The sequence below is a fragment of the Ailuropoda melanoleuca genome, chromosome 3 (assembly GCF_002007445.2).
Source record: "Ailuropoda melanoleuca isolate Jingjing chromosome 3, ASM200744v2, whole genome shotgun sequence".
In the NCBI taxonomy this organism is placed as follows: domain Eukaryota; kingdom Metazoa; phylum Chordata; class Mammalia; order Carnivora; family Ursidae; genus Ailuropoda; species Ailuropoda melanoleuca.
The window spans coordinates 50,361,490-50,380,437 of NC_048220.1; the positions used below are offsets into that span (position 1 = coordinate 50,361,490).

The 18,948-nt window shown below is 42.9% G+C and overlaps 1 protein-coding gene and 1 pseudogene across 1 annotated transcript in view; one reads left to right on the forward strand and one right to left on the reverse strand.

The window, feature by feature from the left end:
• Positions 1-343: 343 nt before the first annotated feature.
• HEXB (hexosaminidase subunit beta) overlaps positions 344-18,948 on the forward strand; it is a 30,489-nt gene continuing 11,884 nt past the window's right edge. The window contains exons 1-5 of the mRNA XM_034656364.1: positions 344-665; positions 3,828-3,973; positions 8,181-8,246; positions 10,537-10,583; positions 10,821-10,931. Of these exons, the coding sequence (XP_034512255.1) occupies positions 454-665; positions 3,828-3,973; positions 8,181-8,246; positions 10,537-10,583; positions 10,821-10,931 (582 nt within the window). The 5' untranslated portion in view covers positions 344-453. The remainder of the gene's footprint in view (positions 666-3,827; positions 3,974-8,180; positions 8,247-10,536; positions 10,584-10,820; positions 10,932-18,948) is intronic.
• Positions 8,810-8,965, reverse strand: LOC117801516 (annotated as a pseudogene).

The window sequence follows — 18,948 nt, forward strand, 5'->3', positions numbered from 1 at the left end:
AAATTATAGTCTGGCAATATTAATTCCTCCTTAAAATATATTGCCTCTTTGTATCATCCGCCTAATTAACTGGGTCCATGGTGTCCTTCTGAAGTGTCCAGAAGTCCTGCGCCAAGACGCTGTCACGGAAAATCTGCAGAATCTTTAACCTCCCACCTGTTCAAAACCCTGCCCCGGGGAGTTCCGACGGGAAGCTTCCGTTCAGGCTGAGTTGCCGTCAGAGGACAGTCTGGGCTTGGGAGCAAGCCAGCCGAACCCCCCGCGTCAGGAGCCGATGCCGGCTGCGCCCCGAGCCGCGTTCCCAGCGTTTCCCGGGGCCTCCCCGGGCGGGGCGTGCGGTCAGCTGACTCCCCCACCCACGCGCTCGGCACTTCCTCCTCGCCGTCGGCCCGGAGGTCAGGTGTCCAGGCTGCAGCTCCGGCAGACGTGGGCCGAGCGAGCAGCGGGGTGGTCATGGAGCACCGCGGGCTGGGGCTGCTGGCGCTGCTGGCGGCGCTGGCCCCGTGCTGCTGCGCCGCGCCGGGCCCGACGCTGTGGCCTATGCCGCTCTCGGTGAAGACGTCTCCGCGCCTGCTGGTCCTCTCCCGCGAGAACTTCTCCATCTACCACGACCCCTCGTCCACCGCCGGCCCCTCCTGCTCCCTCCTGCAAGAAGCGTTCCGGCGGTGAGCGCTCCCCGTGCGCGGCCGGGCGGAGGCGGGGCGGCCCCCGGGGTGCTGTGCGGGCGTGGGGGCGAAGCCGCGCGCTCTCTTATCTCCATTTCTCAGATGAGGAAACAGCCCCGACCCGGCCAGTGAACTGACCAAAGTGACAGGTGTAGAAGATGGGAGAGCCGGCTCGGACAAACACGAACTGAAACCCAAGCTCTTCCCTTCCCCCTCCTCCCTCCTAAGGGACATTCTGGGCGCTCGAGAACCCTGGTTTGCGTGCAGGATACTGAGGGGAAGGGGTAGGTTGTTCGGAATCCATGGTCATGCTCGCCTTGGACGGGAGAGTAGGGTGGGTGGACGGGGTGGGGGGGGCGGTGGAAGCTTCTCTTTTGAAGGAAATTCTAGGAATAAGATGACCGCTTAAAGCTTGGGACCAGGATTCCCAGGTGGGTTGCCATTTATAGGCCACCTCTCCACCGCACTCGCCAAATCTGGTCAGAAGGTCCTCAGTTTGGAGCATTGCCCAGAGCTCCGCAAATCTGTTCCATACGAAATGTTCGGTGTTTTCATCTAATTACTTAGATGTGATCCGTGCACCGCAGCAGCTGCTTTGCATTTCCGGGCAGGCACGTAGGTCATGTGCTTGCTCTTGGCAGCTTCCTGTTTGGTTCTGGAGCGCCCCACATTTCCATGTCTGGAACCCCTTTGGCCACAGACAGGGTGTATTCTGTAATGCGGAGCAGTGCACAGCCTGGCTTTGCTGACCACATCAAGTACAAGGCAGATTGCTCTTGGGAGGGTGTTTCGGCATGCCTGTGGTGTCGTCTCTCTGTGAGACCCGTGTAGGCAGGACTCTACTGAGGGCCTGTAGTGCCAACAAGGAGTGTCCTTTGGTGGCTCTATTGCCATTTTATTCCCCCAGATGTTTGTTTCCAGTGGGCATCACAGCTTAATTTTGCCTGCAGGACAGCAGACACCTGGTGGGAAAAAATGCAAGACCAGCTTAACACCTGCTGGCCCCAGATAGGCCTGGAGCATAAGCTCAGGCTAAAGAGGCCCTTGGGTAGCTTCTTTCTCTCTTTCACTTTCCTACAACTAAGTGGGTATTGTTATCCTCGTTTTAGATGCATACTCTATGAGCCTTTGGTACCAAATCTGCTAAACCGGTCAGAATGGCTAGAGTCAGTGTGAAGGAGTAAAGCCAAGGTGGTTGGTTGCCTTGGAATATTGAAGAGGAAGTACACAAAGGTCATCCTAAAGGAAGATCATGGCTGGGAAATCTTTTAAGGGGCAAACATGCTTACCGTGTTGGCTTGGGACTGTTTGTAAAACTGTATTTACCTTCTGTGCCAGACTGTTAGTAGGAAAGGACTTGGTAACATGCTTGAAATGACTAGTAGGAGTACGAGAAAGCACGGAAAACAAGTGATGATGGTTGGATAACCAGGACTTGAGTCAGCTGTGAGATGGTTTAAAAACAAGGCTGGGCACTTCGAGGCAGTGCAGGTGATCATCCCAAGTTGGCCTAACTAATTCATGCCTGGTGTGTGAGGCAGCTGTTGTTAATTATACCCTCCATTGTTAGGAAGCAGGTTATAAGGCATTAGCCCTTATGGCTCAGACTTGAAGGCATTCAGGTGAGCGTTCCAGGAACTCGGGAGGGTCAGTGTCTATCTCAGAGTAAAAGTGCAGTGTGGCTGGTAGAACGCGGAGGTGATGGGGATGTTCTGAAGGCGCGAGGTGGTCAGGAGCACGCACCGTGTAGGCCCGCCGTTGTTCAGAACCAGAGGCTCCTGTCTTTGAAGTGCCCAGCTTATGTCGCAAACCCTGCGTTGAAACAGCATGCGTTTTGGAAGCCCAGAGTTCGGTTTGGTGCGTGACAGCTTCCTCCAGTTGTAGAACGAGGTCCATCACATGCTAGTCACTCATTTGTTCTCGATGAACAAATAGCTGCACTCCCTCAGTTCCTGAAAGGCAACATTAACCCTCGGACGCCACCGCTTTAGCATCCTTGGAGTTTTCTGTTAGAGTTTGCATATCCAGGACCAAGGCTTTCCGTATTTGGGACAAGCCAGCACCTAACTCAAATCTCAGAGCCGCTGGCAACTTTAATTTCCTTTTTTAAAATTTATTTAAGTGTGGTAAAATACACAGAAGATCAAATTGACCATCTTGACCATTTCTAAATTTACAAGTCATTGATCTTAATTTTCTTCTGAATCTGCCGAGGTTTTCCCATGGAAAGGGCTCTCAGTGTCTTCGTTCCACTCTCTCACTGGTTAACGTCCACACACTTCCAGACCCATTGGAACTAAACTACCTCTCCTTACTTTTCTGGAAACACACCAGGTAGTCTTACACATAAGACTACACACACAACCTCTGGCTTACCAAAATCTAAAGTGTCAACTGCTTTGAAGCCTGTCTGATCTTTGAGTACTTTGAAATGTTTTAATATCCTTTCTCTGGTATTTGGGTATCAGCAGAAGGTAAATTTTCAAGGCCCTGTCGAGAATTCCTTGACCTTTTTTGGGGAGGGGGGAGTTGTGTATTAGCTAGGATACTTTTGGAAGATAAGAGGAACTCTGACTCAATCAAGTTCAAGCAGTAAGAACAACTATTATCTCACACTTGAGAGAGTCCAAGATCACGGAGGATTCTAGTTGACGAAGGGGCTCAACAGTATCATCAGGGAATCCGTACTCTTTTATCTCTGCCACGTTAGTGTGGCTACAACTGGTCCAGGTATCACGTACTGAGAAATGGGACTCTTGTCGTTCACTTAGTGTAGGAAACTTCCTGCCACCACCACCCCTGATGCCCCATCTCCGTCGCTGGTTATAATTGGCTTGCATACCGAAGAGAGATGGGATTACTATTACTGGTTTGATTACTGGTTCTTAACAGCAACGTCAAAGGAGGCACTTGGGAGTGCCTTCTATCTAAACTACTGAAGTTCCCGCGCCTGTATCCCACTCGCAGAGATTCTGATGGTCCGGACATCAGTATTTGCAAAAAAGCTCCCCCAGAAATTGTAATTTGGGGTGAGAGCCTCTAATTGGACCAGTACTGGGTACCATGGATTGGAGAAGTCAGCTGCAGTGTCCACTGCCACGTATGTATCTAAAATTCGGCTACAGTGCTTTAAAACTTTGTTTGCATTTATTTCCCACACAGATACTATGACTATATTTTTGATTTCAACAAGTCACGGCTCAACCCTGCTAAACATAATAGTGCAGCGGAGTTAAAGCAACTTCTCGTCTCAGTTGTCCTTGAATCGGAGTGTGATCTTTACCCCAGTATCACTTCAGATGAGTCCTGTGAGTACCTGTGCCATGTGAGTGTATCATGTTCTAAGCTGCGTGGTAGGGGCTGAAGTGCCACAAATGGGTTCTATGCCATGCGCTAGTTTGAGTTCTTGGTCAGTGAGTTCATAAGTTTTATTTTTAAAATTATCATTAAAGTCTGATGGTAAAAGTAATACGTAGTCATTGTAGAAAATCTTTGCAGTAAGTGAAGAGGAGGAAAGAAATCATTCCTAACCCCAGCACTCAGTTAATCACTATTTTGGATGTGTTGTTTTTTTAGAGTAATATATTTAAATATATATGGATATAAGGTATAAATATATAAAAATGACATGAAAGTGGTGTAATTCTGTCCGTGTGGCTTTTGTGTTTTTTTTTTGTTGTTGTTGTTGTTGTTGTTGTTTTTTAAAGATTTTATTTATTTATTTGACAGAGATAGAGACAGCCAGCGAGAGAGGGAACACAAGCAGGGGGAGTGGGAGAGGAAGAAGCAGGCTCATAGCGGAGGAGCCTGATGTGGGGCTCGATCCTATAATGCCAGGATCACGCCCTGAGCCGAAGGCAGACGCTTAACCGCTGTGCCACCCAGGCGCCCCTCCGTGTGGCTTTTGTATTCTGCTTTTTGGCCTGACATTAAAAACATGTATTAAATATTTTTCTGTGACATCATTTTTAGTGCAATAACTTGGCTAATCCCCCTTTTTTTTTTTTAGACATTTAGGTAATTTCTTGTATTTTGAAGATAAATCTCTGCTTATATTCATGATCTCCATTTATAACCTAATTTGACACAAAGAATGCAGAATGGGGCATGGGGTGGAGCTATTTCATTTTACAATGCAGTCACCATTTAGCTATATGATATTTTTGTTGCCTAAAATATTTAGCTTTTCCCAAATCGTTTTGGAAGGAAACAATTGGGCAGGCCGTTTTTGTAGGACCTACTGACTGGGAAGAATGTGGAATTACAGCAAGGAACCAAGAGGAGCAATGTGAGGATGTAGGTGCTAGGTAAGTTCAGACAGAGCAGACGGGTGAGCAGGGTGTAAGGATAGAGGGGATACCCCATATCGAGGAGAAGAGTGGCTCCTGTGTCCTCAGACTGCTTTACAGTTTGGTTCATCTCTTCATCCTCCGAGTATAGATAGATTTCTTAATCATCCATCTCTGAAAAATTCTCTCTGAACAGGATTATCTGCCATTATCAGACATGTGATTTCAGTTGACAGCACTCAGATACTTCATGAATTCGGTTTTGCAATCTGAATTGAGGTGGAAGTGGTCATTAACTTGCCAAGCAATCTTTGCTGTCTGTGAGCAATATTGATGACATATCGTAAATTCCAGAAATTGTTTTGAGACTGGAGAAGTATAGCTTGTCGTCCATTTGGCTTTGCAAACTTTTATTCTGAAAGGGAGGCTTCTTAGGACAAGCTGGTTGTGAAATTTTCTGGTTGAAGGATAAACTAGCTTTAAATTTTGAACCAGTTGATAAAGATGATGAGAAACACAGATGGAAGTGATATCGACTGTTGTTTTAGAGCGTGAGAAAATGTTGGAGGAAGTGACAGGTGCTATAGCATTATGTATTAAAAGGGAAAATATGTATGCCCTCGAACCAGAGGTGAACTAGTTTCTACTGTAGAGAGTTGATTACATATAACAAGCATGTTCGATGCAGCTTGCCTGTAATAGTGAAGAGTTATAAACAAAACCACATGTTCATCAGTACAAGAATGACTGCATGTATTTCGTCAGTCGGCGCTGAAGAATATTATACAGCTGCAAATAAAAAAGAGGCAGAGCGGAAGCACAGCCTGGAGAGCTTGCCCAGATAAGCTGCTGAGGTGGACACAGGATGTTGTATAAGTAGGGTATCGTCTGTGTATCAGTACACACACAGGAACGCACACATACAGCAGGACTACGCTTGCTACACATACGTGTATGTCAGTGCCCAGGCGAAGGTCTGGTAAGGGTTTTTTGTTTGTTTTACCAAAATAGAGGGAATTGAGTGGGCATCTCCAAGGCGATGTTAGCCGTATCTGTTTCATTTTTATTTTATTTTTTAAGCTTTTACTTATTTATTTACGAGAGAGAGGCAGAGGGAGAAGCAGGCTCCCTAAGGAGCAGGGAGCCAGACACGGGACTCGATCCGAGGACTCCGGGATCATGACCTGAGCTGACGGCAGATCCATAACTGACTGAGCCACTCAGGCGCCCAATCTATTTCCTTTTTAAAGAACCATATATTGATGTTATTTGCATGTACGCTCTTGAAGACAGAGTAGTTACAGTGCAAAAAGTGCACAGAGGGACAACTGAAGAGTCCAAGATGCCGCTCCGGTTCCACATCAGGGAGGGTGATCATTGTTAACGCCAGTAATTTGGTTTTGAAATAAAAATTGCAGTTCTACAGCTTAGGTGTCCATATGTTTAGAAAACAAAATCTCCTTTTAACTGCTTTCTCTGTAGGTTTTGCATTGAGTTGAATCAGAACCCTTGTTAAGATCATGCTCCTGGAAAATAATGAACATCGAGTCCACGGAACATGTTAATGTGTTCAGGTGACTCTTTGTGTTACTGGGAGATCTCAAAACTATACTGCATTAAAAAATGTGTTTAGGGGGCGCCTGGGTGGCTCAGTCGTTAAGCGTCTGCCTTCGGCTCAGGGCGTTATGGGATCGAGCCCCGCATCAGGCTCCTCCGCTATGAGCCTGCTTCTTCCTCTCCCACTCTCCCTGCTTGTGTTCCCTCTCTCGCTGGCTGTCTCTGTCTCTGTCAAATAAATAAATAAAATCTTTAAAAAAAAATGTTTAGGGTGCCTGGGGGGCTCAGTTGGTTAAGGGTCTGCCTTCATCTGCCTTCAGCTCATGTCATGATCCTGGGGTCCTGGGATTGAGCCCCACAGTGGGCTCCCTGCTCAGCGGGGAGTCTGCCTCTCCCTCTGCTGCTCCCCCTGCTTGTGTTCTAGCGCTCCTGCACGTTCTCTCTCTGTCAAATAGGTGAATAAAATCTTTAAAAAATGTTTTTAAACAGCAACCGGTGAGTCTAGTGGCTAAGAACTTGGTAGAGATGGAGAGGAAACACGATTAGATTGTACTCAGAACAGCACTCCCTGGCTTAGCCTGGCCTTTCGATGACTCAGCACTGCAGTCTTCTCATGGAAAGGGCTGCCTCATCAGAAGACTGTCACCTGAGAGGGTCACATGATTCTTGGCTGTTGCTAGAGCTCCTTTCCTTCCCTGCAGCCTGCTGTTGGGTCCCATTGTGGGCAACAGTGGAGGGCGATGGTGTGGTCCAGACAGGACACGAGTCATTAACCTGCAGCCCTGGAGTGTCTTCACTGCGCAGAGCCCGCGTCTGTCACACCCTTTAGCCTCTGGTCTCTCTGTACTGTCTGGTGCTTTATCTGTGCTTGTCTCCACTCTAAACCTCTCTGAAAGTCTAAAATGACTAGTGGTACAGCCTTAGGCAGAGTGATGTAAAAGGTTGAAAGATCAGCGTCCCCCTCCTTTGCCCAGCAGCGGCCCTTTTACAGACGGGCGCAGACGTTTCATTGAGTGGGACAAAGCTCAGTTCAGCTAAAGTGAGTCAGGAGGTGAATCTTAAGCAGATTTAGGATGACAGTGGGGGAAGGTGGGTGCAAGGCAAGTAAAGCGGCACGGAAGTAGAGGGGAGAGAGCAGAGATACCACCCTGGCCTTAGGGGGAGTGAGAGACTGGAATGCTGCTTGAGGCTTCCCAAGGAATTAATGGAACTGAGGAATGTTTGCCCTTTGGATTTAAAATCCTAGCTGAAGTAGGAACCTACTCTGTCGAGGGGCAGTGGAGAGAATAACACACCTGGAGGGGAAAATGAGGAATTGTGGAGATGACATCCAGATTCCTGACTTGAGCAACTCTTGGTTGGAGATCGTTGCTGTGCCCCGCAGAGATGAGGCGCACTGAGGACAGGCAGGGACAGCGTGGAGCAGGAAAGAGGAAGGAGCTCAGCGTTGGGCGTGTGGGGTTACAGCAGTCCGCAGGATATCTCTGTGCTTTGGGCGTGTGGGGTTACAGCAGTCCGCAGGATATCTCTGTGGAGATGCACGGGAGGAGTTGGAGAAATAAGCCTGGAGCTCAGGAGAAGGGAATGGTCTGGAAATACCAGTTACATGTTTAACAAATACGTTGCAAGTCATTGAAGTATTAACAAACTTTCCTCCCCCCCAATGCAGATACTTTAGCTGTGGAAGGACCAGTGGCTTTTCTCAAGGCCAACAGAGTTTGGGGAGTATTACGAGGTAAGTTACATGTAGTTTGATTTTATTTTCTAGTAAAGAAATATTTCCATTCAGTGCTTTGGGAAATCAAGCACAGCAAAAGTGCTTCCTTGGACCCTTTACAGATGGTTTGTCAGGTATTTCCAAAATTATTTCCATCATACACATACGCTTAGAGCATGGGAGAAAGATCGTTTGACTTTTTGAAAAATGCTTGAGTGTTACATTATTTATATAGGAGTCTAACTCATTCATGCTCTTGGGACTGTAATGTTGATGGAGCTATAAATGGCTCAGCCTACTCTGGGTAGGGCACTTCGTTCCAGTTTGATTCACTATCATTTCTTGTCATCTTCAGTAGCAAGTATCTCTCTCCCCCGTTTAAAAAATTTATTTACTTACAAAATGTCTCAGATTTATTACTAACCTACTATTGCAGAAGCATAGAAACAAAGAGAAAAATAATTTTCCCAATAAAACATATCTCCAACTAGTGGTGAAGTTTTCAGCTTGATACGGTGAGACACTAGTGACCTCGAGAGAGCGTAAATGACTGTGTGCCATCTCATGTCATCCGTGACTCCTTACACAGTTGTCTTGGTTCTTCTCCAGTGTCTCCTGTTGGGATTGTTTATGATTTTATTAACAGTTTTCATCTGAACCCATGGGGGAATGGGGTGGTTCTGCTTTTGTTTCTTGGCCAGAAATCACTTGATCCTGAAAGTCTTGTGAGGGGACATGGTGAGGTGCAGTCACCCACATGCACCACAGTGGTGGGAAGAGGGACAGAGCCCTTCCACCATTTTAAATTCCTGTGGATTCACAGACATAACCGCATTTACAGGAACAGTGTTAAAGATACATATACCTAGAGGGGTTGGAGGCAATAGGCAGAGAGAAACCATAAAAGCTTTTTCTGAATTTCAGAGTTGGATCAAAGTTTGGGTATTGGGACATTAATTTTTCCTGTTCAGAAGCTTCTTTTACTTCCTCTGATTTGATGAGATGTTGTACTGACTTCCAAAGAGTAGGGTTTTAAAAAAAGAATATATTTTTTTTTAACGTGAGCTAACTAAAGTTACGGTAATTAAAAATAAAGGTGGCCTTGGATTTGAGTGTTAAACCAGCCCCCCCCCCGCCTTTGTTGAGGATTTTTGTATTTCTGTTCTTCAGGGATATTGGCCAATAATTTTCTTTTTTCTTTTCGTACCTGTTTTTGGTATTGGGGTAATGCTGGCCTTATGAATTTGAAAGTATTGCCTCCTCTTCTGTTTTTTTTTTTTTGAAAAGTTTGAGAAGAATTGGTGTTAAATCTTCTTTGAATATTTGGTAGAATTCACCTCCGAGCCCTGGTTCTGGACTTTTGTCTGTCAAGAGGTTTTGGATTAATGATTCAGTCTCCTTACTAGTAAGCAGTCTTTTCAGTTTCTTTATTTCTTCATGATTCAGTTTCAGTAGGATGTATGTTTTCTTGGAATTATCCATTTTTTCTAGGTGATCAAATCTCTTGGCTTTTAATTGTACATAGTTGTTTCTGATGATCCTTTTTATTTCTGTGGTATCAGTTATGTCTTCTCTTTCCTTTCTGAATTTGAACTATGAAGTTAAACTTTTCCTTGTCAGCTAGAATGATGAATTAGGGTAAAGTTGGGGCGCCTGGCTGGCTCAGTTGGTGGAGCGCGTGACTCTTGATTTTGGGGTTGTGGGTTCGAGTGCCATGTTGGGGTGTAAAGATCCATTAAAAATAAAAATCTTTTAAGAAAAAATTACTGTAAAGTCAAGGGCAGTTAGAGGAATTGGCCTGTAATATAGTGTATTAAGGAAACAATCCACTTGAGTGAAAAATGTTCAGGAGATAGTCTTTGCAGCTATGAGTAAAACATTTTAAGTTTTAACTTGGGCTCTTATTTATAGCTTCATGGTAGTTTTGAACCTTTTTCCCCCTCTGTTAACTTTACATTCCTTCTAAAGTTACTATATTTTATCATAAAAATTATTTTTTAATGCTATAAATTTATTAACTAGTATTTTGCTATATTAAATCACTATTCATTTTTGTGTTCTCATTCAGACAAAGCCCTGTGTGTGGGTACAGTGAAGTAAAGCATTTTAATGAGACGGCAACAGGGATTTTTTTTTTTTTAAACTGGGCTTTGACTTTAGAAAATATGTTAGAGGGTATGGGTATAACATTATATTTAGTTTTATTTGCCTTTTCTGGGTATGGGTGTACATTTGCATAATATGACTTTTATTGACTCAATCTGTTATATAAATTAATGCAATAAATTATAAATTTTACTCTTCCTAGGTTTAGAGACCTTTAGCCAATTAATTTATCAAGATTCTTATGGGACTGTAAGTATGATTATTATGTTACTAAAAATTGTTGGGTTACTAGAAGAGGAACATAAAGTTTTTAGCTATTTATTGCTTCTCGACCTTTTGTTCTTTCCAAATGTTTAGCTTCTCTGGTAAATGTATAATTTCATGCTTTCTTGTTCTAAATCTTTTACATAGTACCTGCATAGATACGGTCCTCACTGAGCTCACATCAAGGGAAAGTTCTAAAATCACTTTTATTTTCTTTTCTAGTTCACCGTCAATGAGTCCAACATTATTGATTCTCCACGGTTTCCGCACAGAGGAATTTTAATTGATACAGCTAGACACTTCCTGCCCATTAAGACTATTCTTAAAACTCTGGTAGGTGATTATTTTATTTTCCCCGTTTTCTGTGCTGAAGCTGTGCCCTTTTATGGTGTTACTTTACACAGGTTCTTGACACCGTCGTGTAAGTTGGGACATGGGGGGGTTGTCTCATATAGTAAAACAGTGAGCTTTCTTTCCTCCCTCCCTTGGAAAGTCCGCTTCCTCAGCCGAGAAAGTTAGTGTCGTTTAATGTTGTGACTTCCATTTAATTTATTTAAAGTGGCGTAGAAAGGAGGCTGGAAGCTGCTTTATCCCAAGGGAAATGTTCCAAAGGAATATGGACTTGAGATGTTGGGAGCTGGGGCTGAGGTTGGCAGGAACTGTTTTTTCCCTGTCCACTTTTTATGAGTTCATCCCCACGCTCACCACTAATATATACCANGCAGGGGTATAGAGGTTTTCCTCCTGTGTTTTTCTGTACCTTCACTTGATCACTCACGAACACAGCATCTTATTAAAAAGTGATTTTTGCATTTGCATTAATACCCTGAATTTTTTTCTCCAAAAGTCATTATTATCACTTTTATGAAAGAAATAAATGCTTAGTGTAAAAAGTTGGAACATATGTGTGTGGTAGTAATCCCATAATTGCATTTACCCAAGGTTGTTATAAATTTCTATGTCCCGTTTATCTCCTCTTAAACTAAGAAATGAAAGTATTGGGGCACCTGGGTAGCGTAGTCATTAAGCATCTGCCTTTGGCTCAGGGCGTGATCCTGGCGTTCCGGGATCAAGTCCCACATCAGGCTCCTCCGCTGGGAGCCTGCTTCTTCCTCTCCCACTCCCCCTGCTGTGTTCCCTCTCTCGCTGGCTGTCTCTCTGTCAAATAAATAAAATCTTTAAAAAAAAAAAATGAAAGTATTAACACTTCCAACATGACTCTTAAAAACTTGAATTGCACTTTTGCTACCTCAGAAGAACTTGTTATGGACATATTTTTATGAAAAGAATTATAAGGTCTGGGGGTGCGTGGGTGGCTCAGTTGTTAAATATCTGTCTTTGGCTCAGGTCATGATCCCAGGGTCCTGGGATTGAGCCCTGCGAGGGGCTCCTTGCTTGGCGGGGAGCCTGCTTCTCCCTCTGCTGCTCCCCCTGCTTGTGCTCACTGTCTGTCAAATAAATAAATAAGAATTACAAAGTCTGTACCACCTTTTTAAGGAGTTGAATATTATATATTATATACCATGATGTGAATTTAACCATTCTCATGCTGATGGCCATCTAGGTTGATTTATCACAAACAGAACTGTAGAGTAAGTATTCTTGTATTTGCACACTTGTCTGGATTATTTCATGAGTATAAATTCTTGCGAGTCAATTTCTGAGCTTAAAGAAGGATACATTTTATCTTGGGGGACATCTTAAATTGGTACGTACTGTCAGATTGCCTTTTAGAGGGGTCATATGAGTGGAATGAGTGGATGCTTAGTCAACGGGGGCACACTTTTGCCATATTGTTTGCTGTTGTCGATTCCTTGTTGACTTAAGAGCTCTTCAGTGTTACATTTGTTTATATGTGTGTCAGTGGTGCTTTGGTATCTGCTTGTTTTTATATACTTATCCATTGTGTATTGTGAAATTTTCCAGATGTGTTTTCTAAACTATAGTGTCTTTTTCTGTAGAAGTATACATAGTTTTATATAGTGTGGTATCTTTCGATCTAATACTTTATTATTTTTTGGCCTTGGGAAGTGAGCTAAGAAAGGACTCCAGAACAAGGATATAAATATAAAAAATGACCTCTCAAATTTTCTCTTAATACACTTTTTCAGAGCGTCTCACTGGCTCAGTTGGTAGAGCATGCAAATCTTGATCTCAGGGTTTTGGGTTCAATCCCCACATTGGGTGTGGAGATTACTTTAAAAAATAAAATGTTTAAAAAACATATTCTAGGGGACACCTCGGTGGCTCAGTGGGTTACGTGTCTGCCTTCGGCTCAGGTCATGATCCCAGGGTCCTGGGATCGAGTCCCACATCGGGCTCCCTGCTCAGTGGGAAACCTGCTTCTCCTTTTGCCCACTGCTTCCCCTGGTTCTGTGCTTGCATGCTCTCTCTGACAAATAAAATTAAAAAAAAAAAATTCTTTTTCCAGCTAAACTCTTGATTCAGTTAGAATTTACTTCAGTGTGTTCTAGAGGATAGATACTTTATTTTTTTCCAAATGGTTATAATGCCTGTAGTCTCAGCATCATTTTTTTTTTATTATATGTTAGTCACCATACAGTACATCATTAGTTTTTGATGCAGTGTTCCATGATTCATTGTTTGCGTATAACACCCAGTGCTCTGTGCAATACGTGCCCTCCTTAATACCCTTCACCGGGCTAGCCCATCCCCCCCACCCTCTGAAACCCTGTTTCCCCAGAGTCCATAGTCTTTGGTGGTTCATTCCCCCTTCTGTTTACCACCCCCTTTATTTTTCCCTTCCTTCTCCTAACAATCTCCCTGCTATTCCTTGTGTTCCACAAATGAGCGAAACCATATGATAATTGTCTTTCTCTGCTTATTTCACTTAGCATAATCTCCTCCAGTCCCATCCATGTTGATGCAAATGTTGGGTAATCACTTTTTCTAATGGCTGAGTAATACTCCATTGTATATATGAACCACATCTTTTTTTTTTTTTTTTTGATTTTATTTATTTATTTGACAGAGATAGGGACAGCCAGCGAGAGAGGGAACACAAGCAGAGGGAGTGGGAGAGGAAGAAGCAGGCTCATAGCAGAGGAGCCTGATGTGGGGCTAGATCCCACAATGCCGGGATCACACCCTGAGCCGAAGGCAGACGCTTAACCGCTGTGCCACCCAGGCGCCCCAATGAACCACATCTTCTTATCCATTCATCTGTTGAAGGGTATCTCGTCTCCTCCTACAGTTTGGCTGTTGTGGACAATGCTGCTGTGAGCACTGGGGTGCATATGGACCTTCTTTTCACTATATCTGTATCTTTGGGGTAAATACCCAGTAATACAATTGCTGGGTCATAGGGTAGCTCAATTTTTAACTTTTTGAGGGACCTCCATGCTGTTTTCCACAGTGGCTGTACCAACGTGCATTCCCGCCAACAGTGTAAGAGGGTTTCCCTTTCTCCACATCCTCTCCAACATTTGTTGTTTCTTGCCTTGTCAATTTTTGCCATTCTAACTGGTGTGAGGTGGTATCTCAGTGTGGTTTTGATTTGAATTTCCCTGATGGCTAATGATGTTGAACATTTTTTCATGTGTCTGTCAACCATTCGTATGTCTTCATTGGAAAAGTGTTCATATCTTCTGCCCATTCTTCTTATTTGATTATTTGTTTCTTGGGTATTGAGTTTGAGAAGTTCTTTGTAGATCTTGGATACCAGCCTTTTACCTGTAGTGTCATTTGCAAATATCATCTCCCATTCCGTGGGTTGCCTTTTTGTTTTTTTGACTGTTTCCTTTGCTGTGCAGAAGCTTTTTATCTTCATGAAGTCCCAAAAGTTCATTTTTTCTTTTGTTTCCCTTGCCTTTGGAGACGTGTCATGAAGGAAGTTGCTATGGCCAGTGTTGAAGATGTTATAGCCTATGTTCTCCTCTGGGATTTTGATGGATTCCTGTCTCACATTGAGGTCTTTCATCCATTTGGAGTTTATCTTTGTGTATGGTGTGAGGGAGTGGTCAAGTTTCATTCTTTTGCATGTAGCTGTCCAATTTTCCCAGCACCATTTATTGAAGAGACTTGTCTTTTTTCCATTGGATGTTTTTTTCCTGCTTCATCAAAGATTAGTTGCCCAAAGAGCCGAGGGTCCATTTCTGGGTTCTGTATTCTGTTCCATTGGTCTATGTGTCTGTTTTTGTGCCAATACCATGCTGTCTTTGTGATCACAGCTTTGTAGTATAGCTTGAAATCCGGCAACGTAATATCCCCAGCTTTGTTTTTCTTTTTCAGCATTTCCTTGGCGATTCGGGGTCTTTTCTGATTTCACACAAATTTTAGGATTATTTGTTCCAGCTCTTTGAAAAATGTCATTGGTATTTTGATTGGGATGGCTTTGAAAGTGTAGATTGCTCTGGGTAGCATAGATATTTCAACTATGTTTATTCCTCTGATCCATGAGCATGGAATGTTTTTCCATCTTTTCGTGTCTTCTTCAGTGTCTTTCATCAGTGTTCCGTAGTTGCTAGAGTATAGATCCTTTATCTCTCTGGTTAAGTTAATTCCGAGAAACCTTATGGTTTTTGGTGCTATTGTAAATGGAATTGATTCCGTAATTTCTCTTTCTTCAGTCTCGTTCATGTATAGACATGCAACTGATTTCTGAGCATTGATTTTGTATCCTGCCACATTACTGAATTGTTGTATGAGTTCTAGTAATTTCGGGGTGGAGTCTTTTGGGTTTTCCACATAAAGTGTCATGTTGTCTGAGAAGAGAGTGAGTTTGACTTCTTGCCAATTTGAATACCTTTTATTCTTTTTTGTTGTCTGATTGCTGTTGCTTGGACTTCTCATACTATGTTGAACAATAATGGAGAGAGTGGACGTCATTGTCGTGTTCCTGATCTTAAGGGAAAGGCTCTTAGCTTTTCCCCATTGAGAATGATATTCACTGTGGGCTTTTCACAGATGGTTTTTATGAAATTGAGGAATGTACCCTCTATCCCTACACTCTGAACGCTTTTAATCAAGAAAGGATGCTGTATTTTGTCAAATTCAGCATCATTTTTGAGGAATCTCTAGTTTCTCCACTGCTCCCAATGCCATGAGTAGCAAATACGAAATCCCTGTAAATACATGAGTCACTTTCTAAACTATCAGTCTATTTATCAGTTTATCTTCTCGGGCTGATACAGATGGCTTTAATTTCTCTAACGTTAGAAGTTTTTTCTTTTATCTTGAAGTAACTTCCAACCTAAAGAAAAGTTGTAAGAATGCAAAGCAGTCCCATAGACTATTTATCCAGACATCCCAGTTTCAAAATTGAACATTTGCCATATTCTCTCCATTTAAAAATGTGTTCCTACATCAAAAACTAATGATGGTACTGTATGGTGACTAACATAACCTAATAAAATTAAAAATAAAAAAATAAAAATGGATTCCTAAACCATAAGCAAATTGCACATATGATGTCCCCACACCCCTTAATATTTTCATTTTCATTTCCTAAAACTACCTACCTCAGTAACTACAGTACCACCATCAAAAATCATGAAATTGACACCACGTGATCATCTACAGACCTCATTGGCCTTTCATTCATTGTTCGAATCAGCATCCAATCCAGGATCAGGTGTTGGATTTATTTGTCATGTCTCTTTTCTTTTTTTTTTTTAAAGATTTTATTTATTTATTTGACAGAGAGACAGTCAGCAAGAGAGGGAACACAGCTGGGGGAGTGGGAGAGGAAGAAGTAGGCTCCCAGCGAAGGAGCCTGATGCGGGGCTCGATCCCAGAATGCGGGGATCACGCCCTGAGGAAGGCAGACACTTAATGACTGAGCCACCCAGGCGCCCCCTATTTGTCATGTCTCTTTGCCACCTTTAATTTGGTACCATTTATCTTTCCTTCTCTTTCAAAACCAGGACTTCTTTTTTAAAAAGATTTTATTTTTATTTATTTAAATAATTTTTTATTGTGTTATGTTAGTCACCGTACAGTACATCCCTAGTTTTTATGTAAAGTTCCATGATTCATTACTTGCGTATGACACCCAGTGTATCATGCAATATGTGCCCTCCTTAATACCCGTCACCATCCTATCCCATTCCCCCACCCCCCTTCCCTCTGAAGCCCTCAGTTTGTTTCCCAGAGTCCATAGTCTCTCATGTTTCATTCCCCCTTCTGATTACCCCCTTTCTTTATTCCCTTTCTTCCCCTACCGATCATCCTAGTTCTTATGTTCCATAGATGAGAGAAATCATATGATAATAGTCTTTCTCTGCTAAACTTATTTCACTTAGCATTATCTCCTCCAGTGCCGTCCATGTTGCAGCAAAAGTTGAGAATTCGTTCTTTCTGATAGCTGAGTAATATTCCATTGTATATGTGGACCACAGCTTCTTAATCCAGTCATCTGTTGAAGGGCATCTCGGCTCCTTCCACGATTTAGCTATTGTGGACAATGCTGCTATGAACATTGGGGTGCATATGGCCCTTCTCTTCACTACGTCTGTATCTTTGGGGTAAACACCCAGTAGTGCAATGGCTGGGTCATAGGGTAGCTCAATTTTTAACTTTTTAAGGGACCTCCACACTGTTTTCCAGAGTGGCTGTACCAACTTGCATTCCCACCAACAATGTAGGAGGGATCCCCTTTCTCCACATCCTCTCCAACAATTGTTGTTTCTTGCCTTGTCTATCTTTGCCATTCTAACTGGCGTAAGGTGGTATCTCAGTGTGGTTTTGATTTGAATTTCCCTGATGGCTAATGATTTTGAACATTTTTTCATGTGTCTGTTAGCCATTTGTATGTCTTCATTGGAAAAGTGTCTGTTCATATCTTCTGCCCATTTTATGATTTGTTTATTTGTTTCTCGTGTATTGAGTTTGAGAAGTTCTTTGTAGATCTTGGATACCAGTCCTTTATCTGTGGTGTCCTTTGCAAATATATTCTCCCATTCCGTGGGCTGTCTCTTAGTTTTTTTGACTGTTTCCTTGGCTGTGCAGAAGCTCTTATTCTTGATGAGGTCCCACAAGTTCATTTTTTCTTTTGTTTCTCTTGCCTTTGGAGATGTGTCATGAAAAAGGNCTTTGGAGATGTGTCGTGAAAAAGGTTGCTCTGGCCGATGTCATAGAAGTTGTTGCCTATGTTCTCCTCTAGAATTTTGATGGATTCCTGTCTCACATTGAGGTCTTTCATCCATTTGGAGTTTATTTTTGTGTATGGTGTGAGAGAGTGGTCAAGTTTCATTCTTTTGCATGTAGCTGTCCAATTTTCCCAGCACCATTTATTGAAGAGACTGTCTTTTTCCACCGGATGTTTTTCCTGCTTTGTCAAATATTAGTTGCCCAAAGAGCCGTGGGTCCATTTCTGGGTTCTGTATTCTGTTCCATTGGTCTATGTGTCTCTTTTTGTGCCAGTACCATGCTGTCTTTGTGATCACAGCTTTGTAGTACAGCTCCGAAATCCGGCATTGTGATGCCCCCAGCTTTGTTTTTCCTTTTCAACAGTTCCTTGGAGATTCGGGGCCTTTTCTGGTTCCATACAAATTTAAGGACTATTTGTTCCAGTTCTTTGAAAAATGTCCTCGGTATTTTGATCGGGATAGCATTGAAAGTGTAGATTGCTCTGGGTAGTATGGACATTTTAACTATGTTAATTCTTCCAATCCATGAGCATGGAATATTTTTCCATCTTTTTATGTCTTCCTCAATATCTTTCAAAAGTGATCTATAGTTTCTAGCATATAGGTCCTTTACGTCTCGCTGGTTAGTTAATTCCGAGATAACAATGATTTTTGGTGCTACTGTAAATGGAACAGATTCCCTAATTTCTCTTTCTTCAGTCTCACTGTTCGTGTCTAGAAATGCAACTGATTTCTGAGCATTGATTTTGTATCCCGCCACATTACTGAACTGCTCTATAACTTCTAATAGTTTGGGAGTGGATTCTTTTGGGTTTTCCATATAGAGTATCATGTCATCTGCAAAGAGAGACAGTTTGACGACTTCTTTGCCGATTTGGACACCTTTGATCCCTTTTTGTCGCCTGATTGCTGTTGCAAGGACTTCTAGTACTATGTTGAATAATAGTGGCGAGAGTGGGCATCCTTGTCGTGTTCCTGATCTTAAGGGAAAGGCTTCCAGCTTTTCCCCATTGAGAATAATGCTTGCAGTAGGCTTTTCATAGATGGCTTTTATGAGATTGAGAAATGTACCCTCTATTCCTACACTCTGAAGGGTTTTAATCAGGAAAGGATGCTGTATTTTGTCAAATGCTTTTTCTGCATCAATTGAGAGGATCATATGGTTCTTGAGTCTTTTCTTGTTGATATGATGTATCACATTGATTGATTTGCGAGTGTTGAACCATGCTTGCATCCCAGGT